Source organism: Lipotes vexillifer, unplaced genomic scaffold (genome assembly GCF_000442215.2).
Source record: "Lipotes vexillifer unplaced genomic scaffold, Lipotes_vexillifer_v1.1 scaffold841, whole genome shotgun sequence".
NCBI lineage: Eukaryota > Metazoa > Chordata > Mammalia > Artiodactyla > Lipotidae > Lipotes > Lipotes vexillifer.
The window spans coordinates 557495-576398 of NW_006798403.1; the positions used below are offsets into that span (position 1 = coordinate 557495).

The 18904-nt window shown below is 35.7% G+C and overlaps 1 protein-coding gene across 2 annotated transcripts in view; it reads right to left on the minus strand.

Moving 5' to 3' along the window:
- GTF2A1 (general transcription factor IIA subunit 1) overlaps nucleotides 1–18904 on the minus strand; it is a 49121-nt gene that overhangs the window by 29590 nt on the left and 627 nt on the right. Inside the window, exons 1-5 of one of the 2 annotated variants that reach the window (XM_007470467.1) lie at nucleotides 17698–17742; nucleotides 15108–15209; nucleotides 5882–6083; nucleotides 4239–4303; nucleotides 292–367 (exon numbers count right to left, since the gene is read on the minus strand). In XM_007470467.1, coding sequence (XP_007470529.1) covers nucleotides 292–367; nucleotides 4239–4303; nucleotides 5882–6083; nucleotides 15108–15209; nucleotides 17698–17742 — 490 coding nt within the window. Of the gene's footprint in view, nucleotides 1–291; nucleotides 368–4238; nucleotides 4304–5881; nucleotides 6084–15107; nucleotides 15210–17697; nucleotides 17743–18904 lie in introns of those variants that run through there. The other variant, XM_007470466.1, reaches the window with a different exon arrangement.

The window sequence follows — 18904 nt, forward strand, 5'->3', positions numbered from 1 at the left end:
CGTACCGCCAAAAAAAAAAAAAAAAAGCACTTCTATATAATCATACTTCATTCAATAAATAGGATTCCGTTCATGGATCAAAAGTTCAAGTGCAATTCTCATCTTCTCTACTGCATCCTCAGCAGTGATTATGGTTTAATATGCCATGGTCCTCAAATCATCTTATTTTAATAACGTAAGCCAAATGGTAAAAAGTATTAAGATCTTCTGTCTTTCAGTGAAGACAAAACAAAGGCTAGACGGTACAATTTTCTGAGTTATATAAATAATGGATCAGTTATTCCTAATTACCTGAATTTGTTAATATCTGTTGAACAGGAGTCACACCGGCAGGGAGTGCTAAGGTAGCAGCTGTAGCAGCAGCACTCTGGAAAAAACAATGAAAAACAATCAAAACCATGTATGTTCATAACAGCACATCAGTTTATCTCTGGCATATTTTAATAGTATTTAAAGTTTCATTTAGTATATACTAAAATGAAAAGTTCTAACAATAAGACTGCCATTTTATAAAATGGTACAACAAAGACCATTGAGCCTAAACATCTTACCTAATTATTTCGAGCAATTAATTAGAAAAATATAATTAGGAGGTTTTCACCTGGAGAATGTACTCTAAGGAAATATAACCCACACTAACAGTGCTGTACAATAAATAAAATATCCATTCCATTATTTCCTTACTTATTCTGTTTCCTTACTCCCAATTCCTTGTTGTCAATTAATATACTTATGGCAAAAGTGTAAGTATCTTCACTTTAGAAATCCTAATATTTTAAATTTATACCATGATTAACAGGTCTCTAGAGAAAACCTTGTATCAGAAGACTGCAATTCTTAGCTGGCAACTCTTCTAAGATGCCATAAGGTGACAACACTGGCATTATCTAGGTGAAACATATATTACTGACAGTTTTATCAATATAGAAAATATCTTAAAAATCTTAAGTCACAAAAATTAATTTCTACACTTTAAAATGTAGTATCTGACTTTAAATTATAAAAATATACATGGAATTATACTCTGAATTATACTCTGAATGTTTTTAAATCCAGGATAAATTCTTGATTTACTGCTTCTGGAGACTTCTCCCCTTTCCTCTGAAAGAATTACACTACATTTTTACTGTTTTTTTAAAATTCTGAGCTCAAAGTATTTCCATGTATCTCACTGTAACTATATACAGGTAGGTTTTCTTCCCCCTCCCCCTTCAATCTTTTTTAAGGTACCAAACCTTCATATACTCAATCCAACTTATACATTTTTAGAAATGTATTTGAAGACGCTTCAGGAAATAAATATTAACTGTGCTTTGAAGTCAACAAAACTTGGAAAATTACACTCAAGTAGGTTAATGATACAACTATCTAGTCAGGCTCTAAGTATATCCTTCCAAGAAAATATGCTTGTTGCCATTTGACAGGCCTAAGTAATCTCTATATCTTAAGCCTGAAACTCCCATTATGTCCCCAAAATCCAGCTATCTAGCTCACCAGGTTCTCTTTACAAAATGCAGGTTCTGCATTTCATTTTATTAAATAAATGAAAGATTTAAATAAAACTTGTCTATATAAGCAAATGAAAGGTAATCTAAATTTAAGGAATATATTAACCACTTACTATTGAGAAATATTATTTAGGAATATTAAGTGCCTATAATTCACATTTTATAAGGTTAATAGATCTCCCTCTACTAGCAAACTGACCTAGCATTTTCCTTATAGCATACATGAGAAAATAACCACCTGCATACCTCTGCACATTCAAGTTGCTATAAATATTTGTTGTGATGTATCATACACAAACCATCTTTTATTAATGTCTGCTGAAAGTTCCTTCCTGTATTTTGTGAAAAGGCCCTAACGTGAATAATGCATTTGAGCAATTTCATAAAGAGAACCTGCAAAACTAGTTTGATAGAAGGTCCTGTTTCATAAGTTCCCTGAAATAGCTTTCTACCAAATATATTATCACTATCCCATATTCTTATATTAAAAAAATTTTTTTTTCAAAATGGAACTGTTTTTAATGGATATCTTTGAATCAGGAATAATAATGCAAACAAACAAAAACACAAAAAACTTATTTGTAAAAAGCCTATACTGATTACATTTTAGAACATGAAAAACACATGAAGCAAACACTAACTGAAAACAAGTAAAATGCTGAAATACGTATAAATGCTAACATTTTATTGATTGAAGTCTGACCTATGATCTGTTTAAATACATATGCTCTTTAGAATCAGAGACACAGCAAATCAGTAAGAGATGGGCCATTAATTTCACCAGTCTTTTTTTTTTTTTCCTGCGGTACGCAGGCCTCTCACTGCTCTGGCCCCTCCCGCCGCGGAGAATAGGCTCCGGACGTGCAGGCTCAGCGACCATGGCTCATGGGCCTAGCCGCTCCGCTGCATGTGGGATCTTCCCGGACCGGGGCACGAACCCGTGTCCCCTGCATCGGCATGCAGACTCTTAACCACTGTGCCACCAGGGAAGCCCTACCAGTCTTTTTAAACACAATTTTAATTCAAAATTCTCTCCCACAACACTTAAAATTCTTCAAAATTAGATGGGTCTACTGCAAGTGATTCTACTAAACTTTCTGTTTTAAAATGATACAAGTTATTCCCTAGGAAACAGTCTCAATAGTACCAACTACAATATGGATCCTACAGTGAGACTTATTTTTAAGGATGGAGGTTAAAAAGAAATTTGGTGCCTTAAACTTGAAAGGGAATTCTTTTTGAATAATAAAAATTCTTGTGAGAATCGATAGGCATGGACTTTTGTGATTTTTATGCACAAGAGTTGACTCCAGGAACTTGAACTGGAAGTACAAACAGAGATTCTTGATTTTTTGTGAATTAAAAAATTCCAATTTCTATCGTGTAGAAATTTGCAATTCTGTAAAGTTATACATTTGTTAAGGCTGGTATATATCAATAGAAAGAAGTCGTTTGTCTACTAGATAAGCCCTGCTTCCTATATGGCTTATAAAACACAAATGAGCTTTCAGGTTCACTCATCACTCACAAAATATAGTAACTGTTTTTTAAAATATTGCTTTTTCGTTTAAAAAAAAAATCTGGATCTGAAAAGAAAATCTCACTGCTAACACTAGACTAAGAGATCTTATTTAAAATAATGATTCTTACCTAATGAAAGGATTTGGCTGAATTTAAGAATGGAATGTCAGAGCAGAGACACCACTAACAGTCTGTGTAGTTTAAAGAGAAGAAAAGCCATTTACGAGAAAATGCCGGAACAACTATTCTAATTAAACTTTGTTTTAATGTTTTATTTAAAAAAAAAAAAACTGTGAGGATAGAAGTAAAGATTTTCTAAGGATCTGAGGGTTTCTTTCTTTCAGTTTTATAGTTATATCTGATGGGATATATTATATGTGCTAAGTGAAATCTGAAAATTTGAGGACTTACGAAGTTCAGTGGCTATCTCTTAGAAGTATCAAGTCTAATATATAATAAACTCAACTGAAAAAATGCATTTTAAAGTAGCAATTTACATATTGTAATAAAACTTATTAGGCTATGCTATGGTTAAATCAGAGCAAAATTTTTAAATGTCTGATCTTAACGATACTAGTTATCTTTATCCAAATGGCTCATTTTCATTTTTTAAAAATTTATAATTCTTAGCATTCCTAACCTCTTTCAGTTAATGGGTCTTCTGCAACATAACTATACTTGGCATAATGTTTGGTAGGTCCCATAAACCTATTTTCAAAAAATAGCAGAAGAAGGGCTTCCCTGGTGGCACAGTGGTTGACATTCCGCCTGCCTACGCAGGGGATGTGGGTTCATGCCCCGGTCCGGGAAGATCCCACATGCCGCGGAGCAGCTGGGCCCGTGAGCCATGGCCACTGAGCCTGCGTGTCTGGAGCCTGTGCTCCACAACGGGAGAGGCCACAGCAGTGAGAGGCCCGCGTACCGCAAAAAAAAAAAAAAAATTGCAGAAGATCAAACAGCTCCCACAAAGCATCATTCTTTTGGTATTTTCAACAGAAAGCTGCATAATTTTATGAACCTTAATGTCTAAGTACCAAGCTAAACTTTAGATTTGCTGTTAAATCCAATACTTAGGAAACCAAACAAAACAGCTATTTTGCTTAAGTCCTGAATAAACTTTAAGTTGTTAATATACAACATACACAAGCATAATCACAATTTGGGTTAGAATAAACAAAGCCAAGCAAAGTGCTATGTTCTGAGTCTTACCATGTTTGATGCATTCATATGTTGTATCAGCTTAGAATCAGGAACAATAACTTGTGGTGCTGCAGCTATGAAAAAAAACAGGCACACATAAAAACAAGGAACCATGAGGCTATTTCATAAGAATGCTGTACCATGCCGAAAAGTTTTTTCATGTTTTCCACATTTTCTGCATGCAAATGCACTCAACCATTTGATATCTCAGAAAGTTATAAACTTCTACGGTAAAAACAGCTATGACATACCCACTTTATACTGGAAAACCCACAATTAAAAAAAAGAGTTAACAACACCTAAGGACACAAGGGACCTTGGGAACACGACATAATGAGATACCTAACACCTAAACATATACATTTCTGTGCATTCTTAAACTGGAAATTTTCAAACATAATTTAATATCGTCTTGCCAACTCAGCAATAACTGTGTTATTAATATAATGATACTACTGCTGGAATGCATTACTGACCCATTAAAAGTGAGCTCAAAAAGTTATAATCTACATAGTCTTTTAAAATCTTTTTCTCCCAATTTGACAGTTTCCAGTATCTTATTTCCATCAACTTTTTAAAAAATACAAATCATAAATAATGGCAATATCACGTAAGCATAAAAGGAACTAAGTGTTTGATTCCGCAAATTTCAGAGAATAAATAGATAATCCCATTATCCTAATATTCTCTGAGTGAAGAAAATCAAATTTTAATTTATGATAACCTAAAATCCTAGTGCCAGGCCTGAAGGCAATAGGAGGAACGGTCATCAAGAAACATGCAAGGTACAGTAAATTAACTCAAACAGACATTTCTAATGTGCATCAATATCAGTTTTAAGTCTTACATACACTCTCAGATGAGGGAAATGAGTAACTCAAGTTACCTTAAGATGAAGTTTTCATTTATCTTTATTCTCCTCTCTGACAACAAGTTTTATAACTGAACAAATGTTTGTCATGACAGAAAATACTCCATGTAGAGGATCAAGCTTCTAAGCCTTTTCAGGGCCCAGATTTTCCTCAGCTGTGATGTTTTAAGAGCTACTTCACAGAGCCTCTATTAGACTACAATGAAACAAAACCTATAAAATGACTTGCACGGTACAAGGCACTATGGATGCAGTCTATAAATACTTGTTTTTTCTTATCTTTAAACCACATAATATAAATTAAGATGTCATATATCCACTCTTCACTTAAAGGAAATCTAATTCAGTCAATTTAACTACATAAATTAATAAGGAATTCGAATTTCAGACTGCCAAAGTATAGTTACAAAAACCCTCCAGTGTTTATTTATAAAAACTAAACTCAAATGTCTTTGTAGGAACAAATCAGTTTCAAAGAAAGTAATGATTCTACTATATAAAATAATGAAACCCTTAGTAAATAAACCTTTATAGATCTGACTTAGGAAATCCACCATTGTGTAGCCATCTAAAAAAAGTAATAATATACTTACCTGAATATCATTTTAGGCTTTCTGTTAGTGAATTACTTGTTTATCATTACTACATAAATAGGAACCACATTTTATAGACACAAAGATACAACCCCCTCAGCCAATAGAAAGGAGACACCCAGAGTCTTTCTCTTCTTTGAAAATGACAACTTTCATTTCCAAGTTGCAGTAGGATCAGACAGACTCACCTTGCTGTGACGCAGGAATAAGGACCTGCTGGGTCTGTGCTTGCTGAGGTACTGTCTGCTGCGGTTGAGCCTGGTGGTGATGGTGGTGGTGATGCTGCTGCTGCTGGGGTTGCTGCTGCTGTTGAACTTGCAGTAAAAGCTGCTGCTCTTCTGAATGAAATCCATCTACTGCCCTAGACTGCATTAGTTTATTCTCCCATAACTAAAGCAAAGAATATTAAAGATTTCTAAGTAAGAGTCAGGGAAAACAACACTGGACATATGGATAAAACATACTTTATTAGTCAGTTTATAAAATTCTTACATTTTCAAAACTGATAAATCTACAAATCTCTAATTCTTACCCAAGTGTATGCCATAATGAAAACCAATTTTTGAAGTATCAAACCTCATTTTTGCTACTTAAGAGTACTGAAGAATTCTTTTGTTTCTTTTTATATCTTCAACAAACTTTCCATAGTAATTCCTTGGTTGTCAAGCAGCTTCATATAAGCAATTTTTCAGTAATCAAAAATCATCCTTTTTAGTATCAAATCCATTGTTAGCTATTTTATGGAAATCTTTCTTTCCTAACTTTTAAAGAACATATAGAACACAAATTCATCTTTCCTTGAACTATGAGAAACATTATAGAGGCAGTCCTCAGGTTAGAAAACCCTACCTTTCTATCTGTCCAACCCTACATAAGGAAAAAGAAACGGCAATGCCTAATATGCTTTCAGAGGTATTCTCAACCCTCCACACTTCTTGAAATTCCCTTCCCTCTCTCATTATGACAAAGATTGACAATCCTTTTTTGCTTAACCACTTCTATTTTCTCATCTCTCCCTTGGACAGCTTCTGTGATGAAGGAAAAAAAAAAAATCAAAAGTGGGCAAAAACAAGGAAGTAAAAGAAAATATTTACAACTATTCCATCCTTCTCCCTAACACATTTCCTCTCTACAAGGTTTAGTGTTCAATCTATAGAGCCCTTATAAAAAAAAAAACTGCCCAAGAAAGTTACAAATCATTCCTTAAACATACATATAAAATTTAATTCAGTCATTCTGTACACAAGGATCTACAGATACTTTGTTTTCTCCCCTAGGATCTACTCTTGGGATATTGCCTAACTCATGTAAGGCTTCTATCAGATCCTTCAAAAAGCTCCCTTTGCCATACTAACAGGGATTTTTATAAACTGCTGACACTTCCAACTGTTCTAGAAATTCTAGATCTACATGTTAATAACAATTCCAGCACATCTATAACGATTTAGCGAAAAAGTAAACTAAAGGTCAATTTCCCAGAGCAACCATTCCCCTAGCAGTCTCAGTATTTAGGCTCACCTGAAGACTATTCTCACAGAGACAGTAACAGTATCTATTTCATGCGTTGTTGTGAGGAGTAAATAAGGTTTCCATGTAAAACATTTATCAGAGTCTAGCATAAAGTCAGTCATCAATAAATGTTAGTTATTACAATTATTGTAGTGGTGGTATTAGTTGTGTAATAGAGCATTACAACAGAAGTCAGGAACCCAATTAGTCCTGGTTTGGCCACTAAACGGCTTGGTGGACAAATTATTTATCTTCCCTGGGCATTTTACTCACCTAAAAAGGGAACAAGCTGAATTAGATTACTTCTAAACGAACTTCCAGCTAGTAAATCTAAGTCGGTGCAAATCCCAGACTAAAAACAGCTAGGGTTCTTCCTAGGGTAACAAAAAACTACTTTCTGAAAGCCCAAGTTTTGTCTGGTTCATTTCTATAAAGTGGGCACCTAGCATAACACACAATACAAAATAGGCTCAGACACTGAATAAAATACACTCTACACTCTAAAATACACTCTAAATGTATTATATAGTAAGGCCATATAGGTAAGCCTCCCAAACAGTTATCACCCAAACTGTCTACACTTCTTTTCCCTGTTTCAAAACAAAACAAAACCTCGCTTCTTGCAGGCCAAAATCAAGGTGAAAAAAGTACTATTAATTAATGCTTTATGAAACAGGCCTTTAAGGGACTTCCCTGGTGGTCCAGCGGTAAAGAATCCGCCTTCCGACACAGGGAACGCAGGTTCAGTCCCTGGACGGGGAACTAAGATCCCTCATGCCCCGGCACAACTAAGCCCGCACGCACCACAACTACTGAGCCCACACGCCGCAACTAGAGTCCGCATGGCGTAAACTACAGAGCCCACACGCTCTGGAGCCCATGCACTATAACTACAGAGCCCACGTGCTCTGGAGCCTGTGTGCCACAACTAGAGAGAGAAAACCCACGCACCATGACTAGAAAGAAGCCCGCTTGCCGCAACAAAGAGCTCGAGCACCGCAAGGAAAGATCCTGCACACAGCAATGAAGATCCCACGTGCTGCAAGTAAGACCCAACAGAGCCAAAAATAAAAATAAATAAAATATTTAAAAAAATAAAGAAACAGAAAAAAAGAAAGAGGTCTTTAAACCATAATTTTCTAAATTTAAAGCTTCAGTTTTTATCACCTTCAATTGGTCTTCCCACTGCAATCCTGACCCATCACTTCAATGAAGCTTCCATGACAATGGTAAATATTAACAAATACACATTATGTGCTAAGTGCTGCGTACCACTACTCACCTAGTCTCCCAAGTCAATGATCTGTGAGTCAGAATGTACCCCAATGCCCTATCATTATTGTCAATTTCCTTTCCAAAGCATTATTCCAATCTATCCCTACTATAATGGCCCCAGTTCAAGTCCCTTCCTCCCATCAGTATTACTGCAAAGTGTTAATGACTAAGCTAATTGAGCTCCCTGCTTCAAATCATACATTCTACACATAATTATTGAATATCTCCCAGCTAGACACTGTTAGTGGCATTGAGAACAGACTGAACAAGTCTGACAAAGATCTTTGTCCTTACAGAGGCTACATTTTAGTGGAAACTTGTGCTTCCAATCTATCCTCTATAAATCAGTGGTCCTCAAAATGTGATCCTGGACCAATAACATCAGTATCACCTGGGAACTTGTTAGACATACCAATTCTATGGCCCCACCCCATCGAATCAGCAACTCTGGAGTTAGAGCCAGGAATCTGTTTTAATAACCTATCCAGGTTATTGTGATGTACACTAAAGTGAAAGCCGCTGCTTTAAAGTATAAACCAATACTTTTCAAACTGCAGACTGCAACCCATTAATGCATTATTAAAAGTTAATTTAGATTTTTTGGTAAATGCAATCAAATTTTTCTTTTTAAATGTCAGACTGTACCCCTATCAACTGAGACTCTTTGAAGCAGAAGTCCAAAACTCTGTCTTTTAACTAGCACCCCAGAGAATCCTTCTCACTCTAAAGACCAAGCTCCTTAATGCAATATTATGTTAACTTCTCCAACTGCTACTATAACTTGCACTCTATTTTCCAAACTGCTTGCAGTTCCCTGAATATAGCATACATACCTCCTGTCTAAACTTTCGTAAACTACTTCTTATGACTGACAGTCTTCCCACACAATTCCCCAAAGAATGCAAATGCAAAGTCACATAGCCGCGAAGAAATCGCTCACTGCCTCTATACCTTAGAGATATTTCTATTGGTACACTTTTCACACTAAGTCTACCTTCTCTATTAAAGTATGAACTCCTTCAGGGTAGAGACTATGTCTTATTCATAACCTAACAAATTTAATATTTAATATCAGAAATTTAATATTAATTTCAAAGACAATGGAAAACGAACTTGTTTTCTAAGGTAGTTTCTCTATAAAAATGCTACCAACATTTTAGGCAGAATAACTATTTACAGGGTATTACCACAGGAAGTGTGCATGAAATACAACACTCCTCTAGCCTACTAAATGCCAAAGATGCCCGTTAGTCATTGTAACAAGCAAACATGGAACCACACATTTCAAACTGCTTCTGGGGGAGCAAGGGGATGCTGGAGTAGTGGGCCACTGAGAATCCATATTTACTAAGTACCAAATACTGTTCTAGGTAATGTGAAAAATACAAGAATAATACCATACAAATATTTAGCATTATGCTTATAATATCAAATAATGTAAAGTTCAAATTAGTTGAATGTTTTGTTTCTCTCCAATTTCATTTTAAAATAATTTATCAAAATATTTTATTTTTAAAATATCATGTTTAAAATAATGTAATACTATTTTGGCAACAGTAATCATATTAATACCCCTAAAGACTACCAAGAATACTGAATTGTTATTTATGTATGTATTTATTTAGCTAGCTTAGAAAATAGGAAGAACTCTTTTCTCCACATTTTTATAGTACTTTTTCCCCCCAACGCCATAGCTGTTGCTCTGGCAGTCCTATTTCAACAATCTTTGCCAGGTCTCCGGAATTAGACATGGAGAAAATTCATTTTCTGTTCCCAAAATGATTTGGATATGCATCATGTTATGCCCATCATGTTTACTAGACTAACACTGAATTCTTAACGTGCACTTAAGTACTTTCCGTGTACACTCGTTTTTCACAAAAATTCTTTAAAATAGACATTATCATTATCTTTTTACAGAAAAAGAACCTGAGGAACAAGTTAGGTACCTTATCCAAGATCACCAACTAACAGCAGGCAAAACCATCATACAATTCAGGCAATCTTACTCAACAGGGCTGGACCCTGAGAGTGAAGAGTAAATGTCCTTTAAATTTTAAATTTAAAGTTTAAATTTTGGACTCTAGGCCCTCACTTGCCTCACCGTAATCCCAGCTCTGGTCCAAAGTTCTAATCTCTAAACTGTACTGCTGCTATCAGAGCAGGTCTAGTCACAACTCTGGTACCTTTCTTATCTGGAGACAAAAGGCTTAGCTTCAAGTCTCTACCACTTGCTAAATGATCTGTCAAAGCATATTTATTCCATTTTTTGATCTATAAAACGTTACCAGATCTACTGCTGCCTGGCAGTATGCTGGGCTAGAAATTCTAAAGGATTCTCCTAGTCTCACAAAAACAACTAGCTCCTGAATAAAACATAAGACAATTGAATTTTGGGGCTCTTTAGAAATGATGTTGGGGAACAGAGCTTTCCCCAAGGCCAAATGATGTAGAACAGTAGATCACAGTTCAACTTACGGTTCAAGTATTTATATACAACTAGAGTATATTTAGAATAGTGGTTCTCAATCAGGGGTAGTTTTTCCCCTTCTGCCCCGGGGACATCTGGCAATGTCTGGAGATATTTTTGGTTGTCAGAACTAAGGGGGTGCTACTGGCATCTAGTGGGCAGAGATCAGTTATGCTGCTAATATCCTATGATAACTAGCCTTCTACAACAAAGAATTAACAGGTCCAAAATGTCAGTAGTGCCAAGGATGAGAAAACAGATCTAGGGGCAGATTAACTTTTTCAGATTTGTCTCCAAATGAAGAATTCTTCTTTGTTTTATTGAGAGGCCATGTTTTCTATCTACCATTGTACTTGCTATTTGGATAGGGGTGGGTCTGACAGTTTAGAAATCAGGATAATTTTATCACTTACTTTGAAGAGGACTTCTAGACTGTCATTTCCACCCATAGTCATTTACCAATCTAAAACACAATTTACATTCAAATATAGCTGTATTGAAAATCAAGTGGTGATCATTTTCTAATGTATAGAAATCCTGAATCACTATGTTGTGTACGTAGAACTAATACAGTGTTGTAGGTCAATTACACTTCCATTAGAGAAAAAAGCAAGAAAACCAACATTATGCTTTATGCATCTTTTCTATCTCCCACAGTTCATACATTAAAGGAGACCCACAGTGTTAACAGATAACCTCAAGAATCAGGTTGAATTATTTTAATGTAGAAGGTCCCTTTCTGAATTATCTAGTTAAACTTCAAATTACAGGCACTCTCATTACTCATCTTAATTCATAATCTAATACACCACTGTATCCTTCACAGCCGTTTGGAAGCTTTTGATAGAAGTTTGTGAAACACTATAAAATGGTGAGAAAGGGGATAGAACTAATGACAGAGTCCTTTATAAACCTTAAAATATGAAATATTGTTAGTTTTCATTAGCAAGAATATCCAAACCTACAAGGTCTAATACAGTAGCCACTAGCCACACGTGGTGATTTAAAGTGAAATTAATTATAATTAAATAAAAATTCAGTTCTTCAGTTCCACTAACCATATTTCAAGTGTTTAATAGCCACATGTGGCTAGTGGTTACCATACTGGAGAGCACAGATATAGAACATTTTCATCACCACAAAAAGTTCTACTGCATAATGCTGGCTGTCAGACTGTTAAAACTAGGGCACATTCTGGAAATTCTAATGAGATCCTGAAGAAATTTAGTGCAGAGAATTAAAATAACAAACTCATTTCAGTCTAACAGTTTTATATTTAAATTCAGCTACAACCCAGAATAAAAGAGTATGCCCCATTTAAAAAACAACAAAAACATTAAACTACCTTTTTCAGTTAGATTCTGGAGCAACATGTTATTAATTTAATTAAGTATTTACTGAATGCCAACCACATATGCCAGGCATTGTGGTAGAGGCTGGGGATTCAAAGTTGAATGTCACAATTTTTGTCACAGAAAACTAAGCATTAAACAAAAAATCAGTGCATAACCTATAAAACATAGATATTACTTTTTTATACTATTATACTATATTATATGTACATATATCTATATATATGTATATACATGTATAAAGTCTTATGTACTAAAAATGCAGGTGGAGCTATTTGGTCTCAAAGATAGCTCATTCTGTTTGGAGAGAACACCTTGATTCTAACTGGGACCAGTAGGAAAATATCAACAGACTCTGTGAAAAGCAAGTGGAGAAAACAACTTGGATTGACCACTAGTCTGACATACCACAAATTAAAGCCTTTGGGACTAATTTTTTGCACCTAAAAATGCTGTACCTTCTACATAAGATCACAGATCTACAAGGACAACCATTATAAGGGTATAACATATTTATAAAATATTCATTACATGTAACATGAAGGAATCAAAATAAGCTTATTCTCTTCTTATTCATATCCCTGAGATACTTTATGTGTTTGAGTAGTTTATACTGCTATTCTTCCAACTCATGTCTCAGAGTTGGCATTCCTTCACTTGCATTTTTAAATACCTACTCTTCACTTTCAGTAACCATTACATTTCTCACAAGGTAAATAAATATTTCCTCATCTCATTCAAACCTATATTTTCCCTTCCTCACAGGGGCAGATTCATATTGAAAATTCTATAGAAGCTGCCCACAGATGCTGCAACATTCTAAGATATATTTCATCACCACAACACAGGTGAGATTTGCTTTATTTAAAATAGTAAGTTGCTAAATTGCAGCCTCCACACCTCTGTTGAATGGATAAATAAGACCACAACAAATGTTCCTTTGCATTCATTAACTGATTACTTATTTATACATAGCTCTAAAGGAGCTCAATTCCCAATCTCTAAGCCAGCAGTTCTAAAACTTTTTAGTCTGAGTCCCTTATCATTTTTACAAATTAATGAGGACCTCAGTGAACTTTTATGAAATTTTAAAAAAGATTTTTTTTTAAATGGTGACATTTAAAAATAACAACGTGGGCTTGCCTGGTGGCGCAGCGGTTGAGAATCTGCCTGCTAATGCAGGGTTCACGGGTTCGAGCCCTGGTCTGGGAAGATCCCACATACTGCGGAGCAACTAGGTCCATGAGCCACAACTACTGAGCCTGCGCGCCTGGAGCCTGTGCTCCGCAACAAGAGATGCCGCAATAGTGAGAGGCCCGCGCACCGCGATGAAGAGTGGCCCCCGCTCGCCACAACTAGAGAAAGCCCTCGCACAGAAACGAAGAACCAACACAGCCAAAAGTAAAATAAAATAAATAAATAAAAGAAATGCATTCCATTTAAAAAATAAGATCCAGAGGAGTAAAGAAGAAAAAAAAAAGAAAAAACAACGTATCCATTACATGCTAACATAAATACTTTCAATGAAAATAACCATATCTTCCAAAAAAATTTTGTGAGAAATGGCTTAAAAGGAAAATAGCTGGATTCTCATATCTGCTTCTACATTCAGTTTTCTTTCGTTGATGTATATGAAGAAAATCTGCCTTCGCATAGTTAAGTAGTTGGGAAAGGAAAAAGTATTTTAAGTGATGGTTTCTTAACAGTTAGCTGCAATGTACAATCTGAAACCATATACCAATTAACTTTTCAAACTCTTCAATTAAATGGAAAATATGAGTTCAGTGAAGTATGCAGATATGCCATATGTTAACACATTTCATTACAGAATATCATGAATAGAATATCAAACAACTGCATGTCTGAATATCAACAATGATCTCATCTCAACCTTTACGTAAACATCTTTTTAATATTTGGTACATCAAAATGGGAAGCATGCATAAAGCCCTTCTGCTGCATATGGAACAGTTATCTCAAGGAAAAGCACTTGTACATTTGAGTTTCAAGTTTAACTGGTCACTTTTTTCATGGAATACAACTTTTACTGGAAATATGACAAACATACTATGATTATTCAGACTTGGGCATCTGTCCAACCGCATGGACCCACTGAAAGAGCCTGTGGGGAAGTCCACTGACCATATTTTGAGAACCACTGTTCTGAGCAGTAACGCAAAAATATTCCATGATTTCATGAGTCATTACACCATCAAGAAAACACAAATGCTAAATAAAAGTATCTATATATTTCTGCTTAAATCCAAGTAAATAGAAGAGGCAGAAAAGCAGCTCCCAAACTAGAATACATTGTAAACCAAATATTTGGCCCACATAGAGAATTGGACTCCAGAACATGAAATTTATCAAGCACTTAATCTCCACAACATAAATACATTTTAGAATACCAGTGCACTAAGACCACAAAAAAATAAAAAGTAAAAAAAACCTTACAGGAATGTCAAGTAATTAAAACATAAATGGATATTAACTGCCCATTAATAATAGCTAATACTATTGCCAGGCACTTTGCTAAACACTTTATATAGTCATTACATTTAATCCTCAAAACAAGCCTAAAAGGTAAGTACTACTAATTCTCATCTCACATATAAGGAAACTGAAATATAAGCAGTTTGCCTAAGGTCAGAGGAAGAATGGATGGTAGAGCTGGGATTCAAAACCAGCACCCTTCACATAACTATACTGCTTCCTGCAACAAAGTCAAATGGTCATCATATGGCAAAATTATGGAGTATAGTTTCTGACTGAAGAGAATGTTAAAAAAAAAAAAAGCAGCAAACTCACAGTTTTTAGTTCCATCAGAACTTGTTCATCGACTCCATCATCCAAAAAGATGTCTCTCACATCATTAATTACATCTTCAATCACAGATCTGTATAATTTAGGCTTTAAAGGGAAAAATAAAAGACTGCTGAAAAACACTGCTTTTCACATATTAAAATATATAACATTTTCACAAATTGAAAACAAATGTAATACAACAGTCCCTTTTCCAACTCTCTAAAACTTATTTTAGAAGATGTAACTTTAAAGGTATGGCCATTCCCATAAACATCAGTTGCCTTAGTTAAAATGAATTATTTGATGACTTGCATATTTTAATAAAGGTTTTACTACTGTTTAATACAATTTATATACAGAAGATCATCACAGATACAAGGTCTATACAGTTTCCAGTTGTAATTTCCCATGTTGTTATAGTCAAAACACTTAATGTGTTTTGACTATATCCAACGATATAGTTTTATGGGTTGCTATGTATGGTTTTTATTATTCCTTGCTTGGTTTAACCCGTTGTATCTCCTAATGGCATCGCTGTCTTAACAGAAACTTATGTCCTGTGATTTGCCTGGTAATAATCTGCAACCAGATTATTGAATATTGAATAATAAGTATTCAAATTTAAAATAATAAGTACAATTAAATAATAAATTAAAATAATAAGTACAATTGAATAATAAGTATTGAAATTTAAAAATCACCTAATTCTAGTTTTTGTTACCCAGTCTGTACCTTTAAATTATACCATCAAGCTGTTCATATAACCACAATAACAGGTCTCAAAATCTCAGAGGAACAAGACACAATGATCGCTTTTCCAGGATCTCTCTCCTACTACTGCCCAGATGATGCTATGGAATAGAACTATAAGCAGCCTCGATATTTATTTTTAAACTATTATTATTGTAACTATTATTGTTGGCATTACTTGGGGGGAAGCTTGCTTTTAGAAGGTTGCCAGAAAAATGAGAATAGATGTGAAAGCACCTTAAAAGTATAAAGTACTTTTTAAAAACCAAAAAGTAAGAGATGGAAGACTTTGCCTATTTTTAATGGACAAAAGGAAGTTTGCTTGTCAGAGTGTAAAACCAGAGATGCCTTGCTATAAATCTTATCCATTATCACACAGAGCTAAGATCAAAAAAGTTAAAAGTTACTGCTTAAAAGTTACTGCTTACCCAATAAAACCAAGGGTTTGCTCTCATAAGCAAACTTCAAACAGAAATAAATGTTTCGTTAGCATCTCTCCCAGCAATACTGTTATCACAGGGGAAACCTCTTATGTGTCCTTGTCCAGCCAAAAATACAAATAATGAGTTCCTCTATACAACTTACCTCAACCATTAAAAACTATTTGTTCCTTTTCATTACAACCAGAAAAACAATTCATGTATCTAGTTTCTCACCTTTGCCGTTCCACTCACTCACCTGCTTTTTATTTTGCCAAATCTGCCTCTGTGAACTAAAATTATTCATGTGATTTCTGCATCTCTACAGTGCCTCCTTATGTTAGCATTCTGATTCTATAAAGGAAAGTCTATCTGACTATGGGTATCACCTTATCTATGGCAATTCAACTACTGAATTACAAAAGTACATTTATAAAGTGTTTTTTTTTTAAACCAATGGCTCAAGGCATTATAAAGATACAGTGTAATTTTAAATTGGTAGTATAAATCTCAAATTGACGATATAAATTATTTTTTCAGCAAAATAGATGTTGTTCTGGTGTTTCTGAAGTCAGTCATCCCTAAAAATATTCTGCTTGGATATCCAAATTTATAGGTACAATGTGCTTTCTTCTGGCACTTCCTACGTAATGAATCAATTTTGCTTTAAGATTTTGCTTTTGTGCAAACTTTTGTGCCACAACTTGACCACTTAATGGATTCATATGCACTATAGTTAAAGAAAGGTAAATGTGTATTATTCATGAAGTATATGCAATTTTAAATTGTTCAAGGTTAAAAAGCACGCAAAATACTGACGTTTTTCAAAGTATGTGAGTACATAGGCATTATCTGAAATAAGCAATTTCTGAATTATTATTTAAAATACAAAACTGTACTTAAGCCAAAGTTTTTGCCTTTTATGAAATACACAGAAATTTAGGTTTGTCCTAGTTTTGAAAAACCAGATATTCCAAGCTTAAAAACTTGTAAATTAAAGGGCCATTAGTGCCATTATCTAACGATTAATTAAAGGATTTCTTTCAAAAGTGTTAGTACCTGGTACAATATTGGAAAATAAGTTGGATTAATTTTTATATTGGATATCATATTAACATCCAATGCAGCAAAAACACCATCTTAGAATTTTAATTTTTTAATACCCAGTTTGCACTAAGCAAATTACTCACAATTCCCCGATCCATAAATGTATTGTAGACATAGGTCCTACGTCGAAGCTTTAGGCACTTACTATTTCTTTGAAAAGCTTCGTATCTCAAATATTTATTATAGGAAAACATACTGAAATATTAGGAGCTATATTTCTAACATTTCCTGAATACGTGATAAACAAAATACTACCAAAATCAAATCCTCCACAGCTAACAATTAATGTAGAAAACTTTTCAAAAAAAAAAAATTACCGACAATAATGCATGCATCTTCTGAATACAAGAACGATTAGACATCTGAGCTTAAATTCTCTTTAAAAAATAAAAATAAAATAAAAAAGGATGGCAAGTCTATTTTCCCCTACCAAAGACCGCAAATCCCAGCTGCTGTATGAAAACAAAAACTTGGGGCTCTAAAAGCAGACCCGGTTGGGCACGAAATTACAGTGTACGGAAAGGATTTAGGAATAAACTGAGCTCTGCACGCGCCAGCCTCTCGCCTCGGGAGCACGCACCTCCCAGCCCCGCTCTCAGCAGCTCTCACTATTTAAAGCCGGATCTGGTGTTTAAATGGAGAGGCGGTGACGTAGGCCTGAAAAGCACCTTCCCATCCTGGCAGAGTCTATATTAGAGAGCGGCAATGGCTCTATATAAACAGGGCAGCCAAAGGGAGGAGGACCACAAGGCTCAGGGACTGAAAAGCAGGGTAAGCGGCCGCAGCCATGATGGATCGACCCGAGTCGTCAACGGTACGGAGCCGGGCTGCCGTGGGCTTGTCTGCATTTGGGACCGGGCAAAAAAGTGTTTTATTGTCATAATAAAAATAAGAGAGCGGGGTGGGCTAGTGATCACATTTTGCGTTGGTGACTGAAAAGGTTATTTATGTGACTGCTTTTTGCAAACCTACGTGATCGCAAGTAAGAAAAAAGGGACAAACGGTGAGAAGTAGGCAAATTTCAAGGCGAAAGCGGGGCACTTTGACCACTACTGTAGGCTTTGTTTGTTTTGGTGCTTTTGCTAGTCGAAGATACGATGGGGGTTTTGCTTCCCCTTCGCCATTTTACCGATTCGGAAGGAACCGAGATAAGTGCTTTTCAACCTTCGTCCTTTTTTTTTTTTTTTAAACATAAAATGGCCCCAATGAAGGCTCTTTAAGCACAACCGCCAAAACGCCCAAAGTAACCCCCAAAGTAGCCATTAACCTTTCACTGCGTTAAAGTGGATCGCGGTGGGTCTTGGGGATTCGCCCAGCTCCCCAAACACGGTTTTTGTTTTGAGGCTGCTCCGGGAGCCCTCCTCCAGCCGGCGCGGCCGGGCCCGCTTCGGGGAGAAGCGGCGGCGCCCCTCCCGCCCTCCCTCCTGGCGGCCGGGCTCTGGGGCCGGGGCCGCGCGCTCGCCCCGGCCCAACCGCCCCGCGGCGGCCCCAGGCCCAACAGGCGTCCCCGCCCTCCCCCCCGCC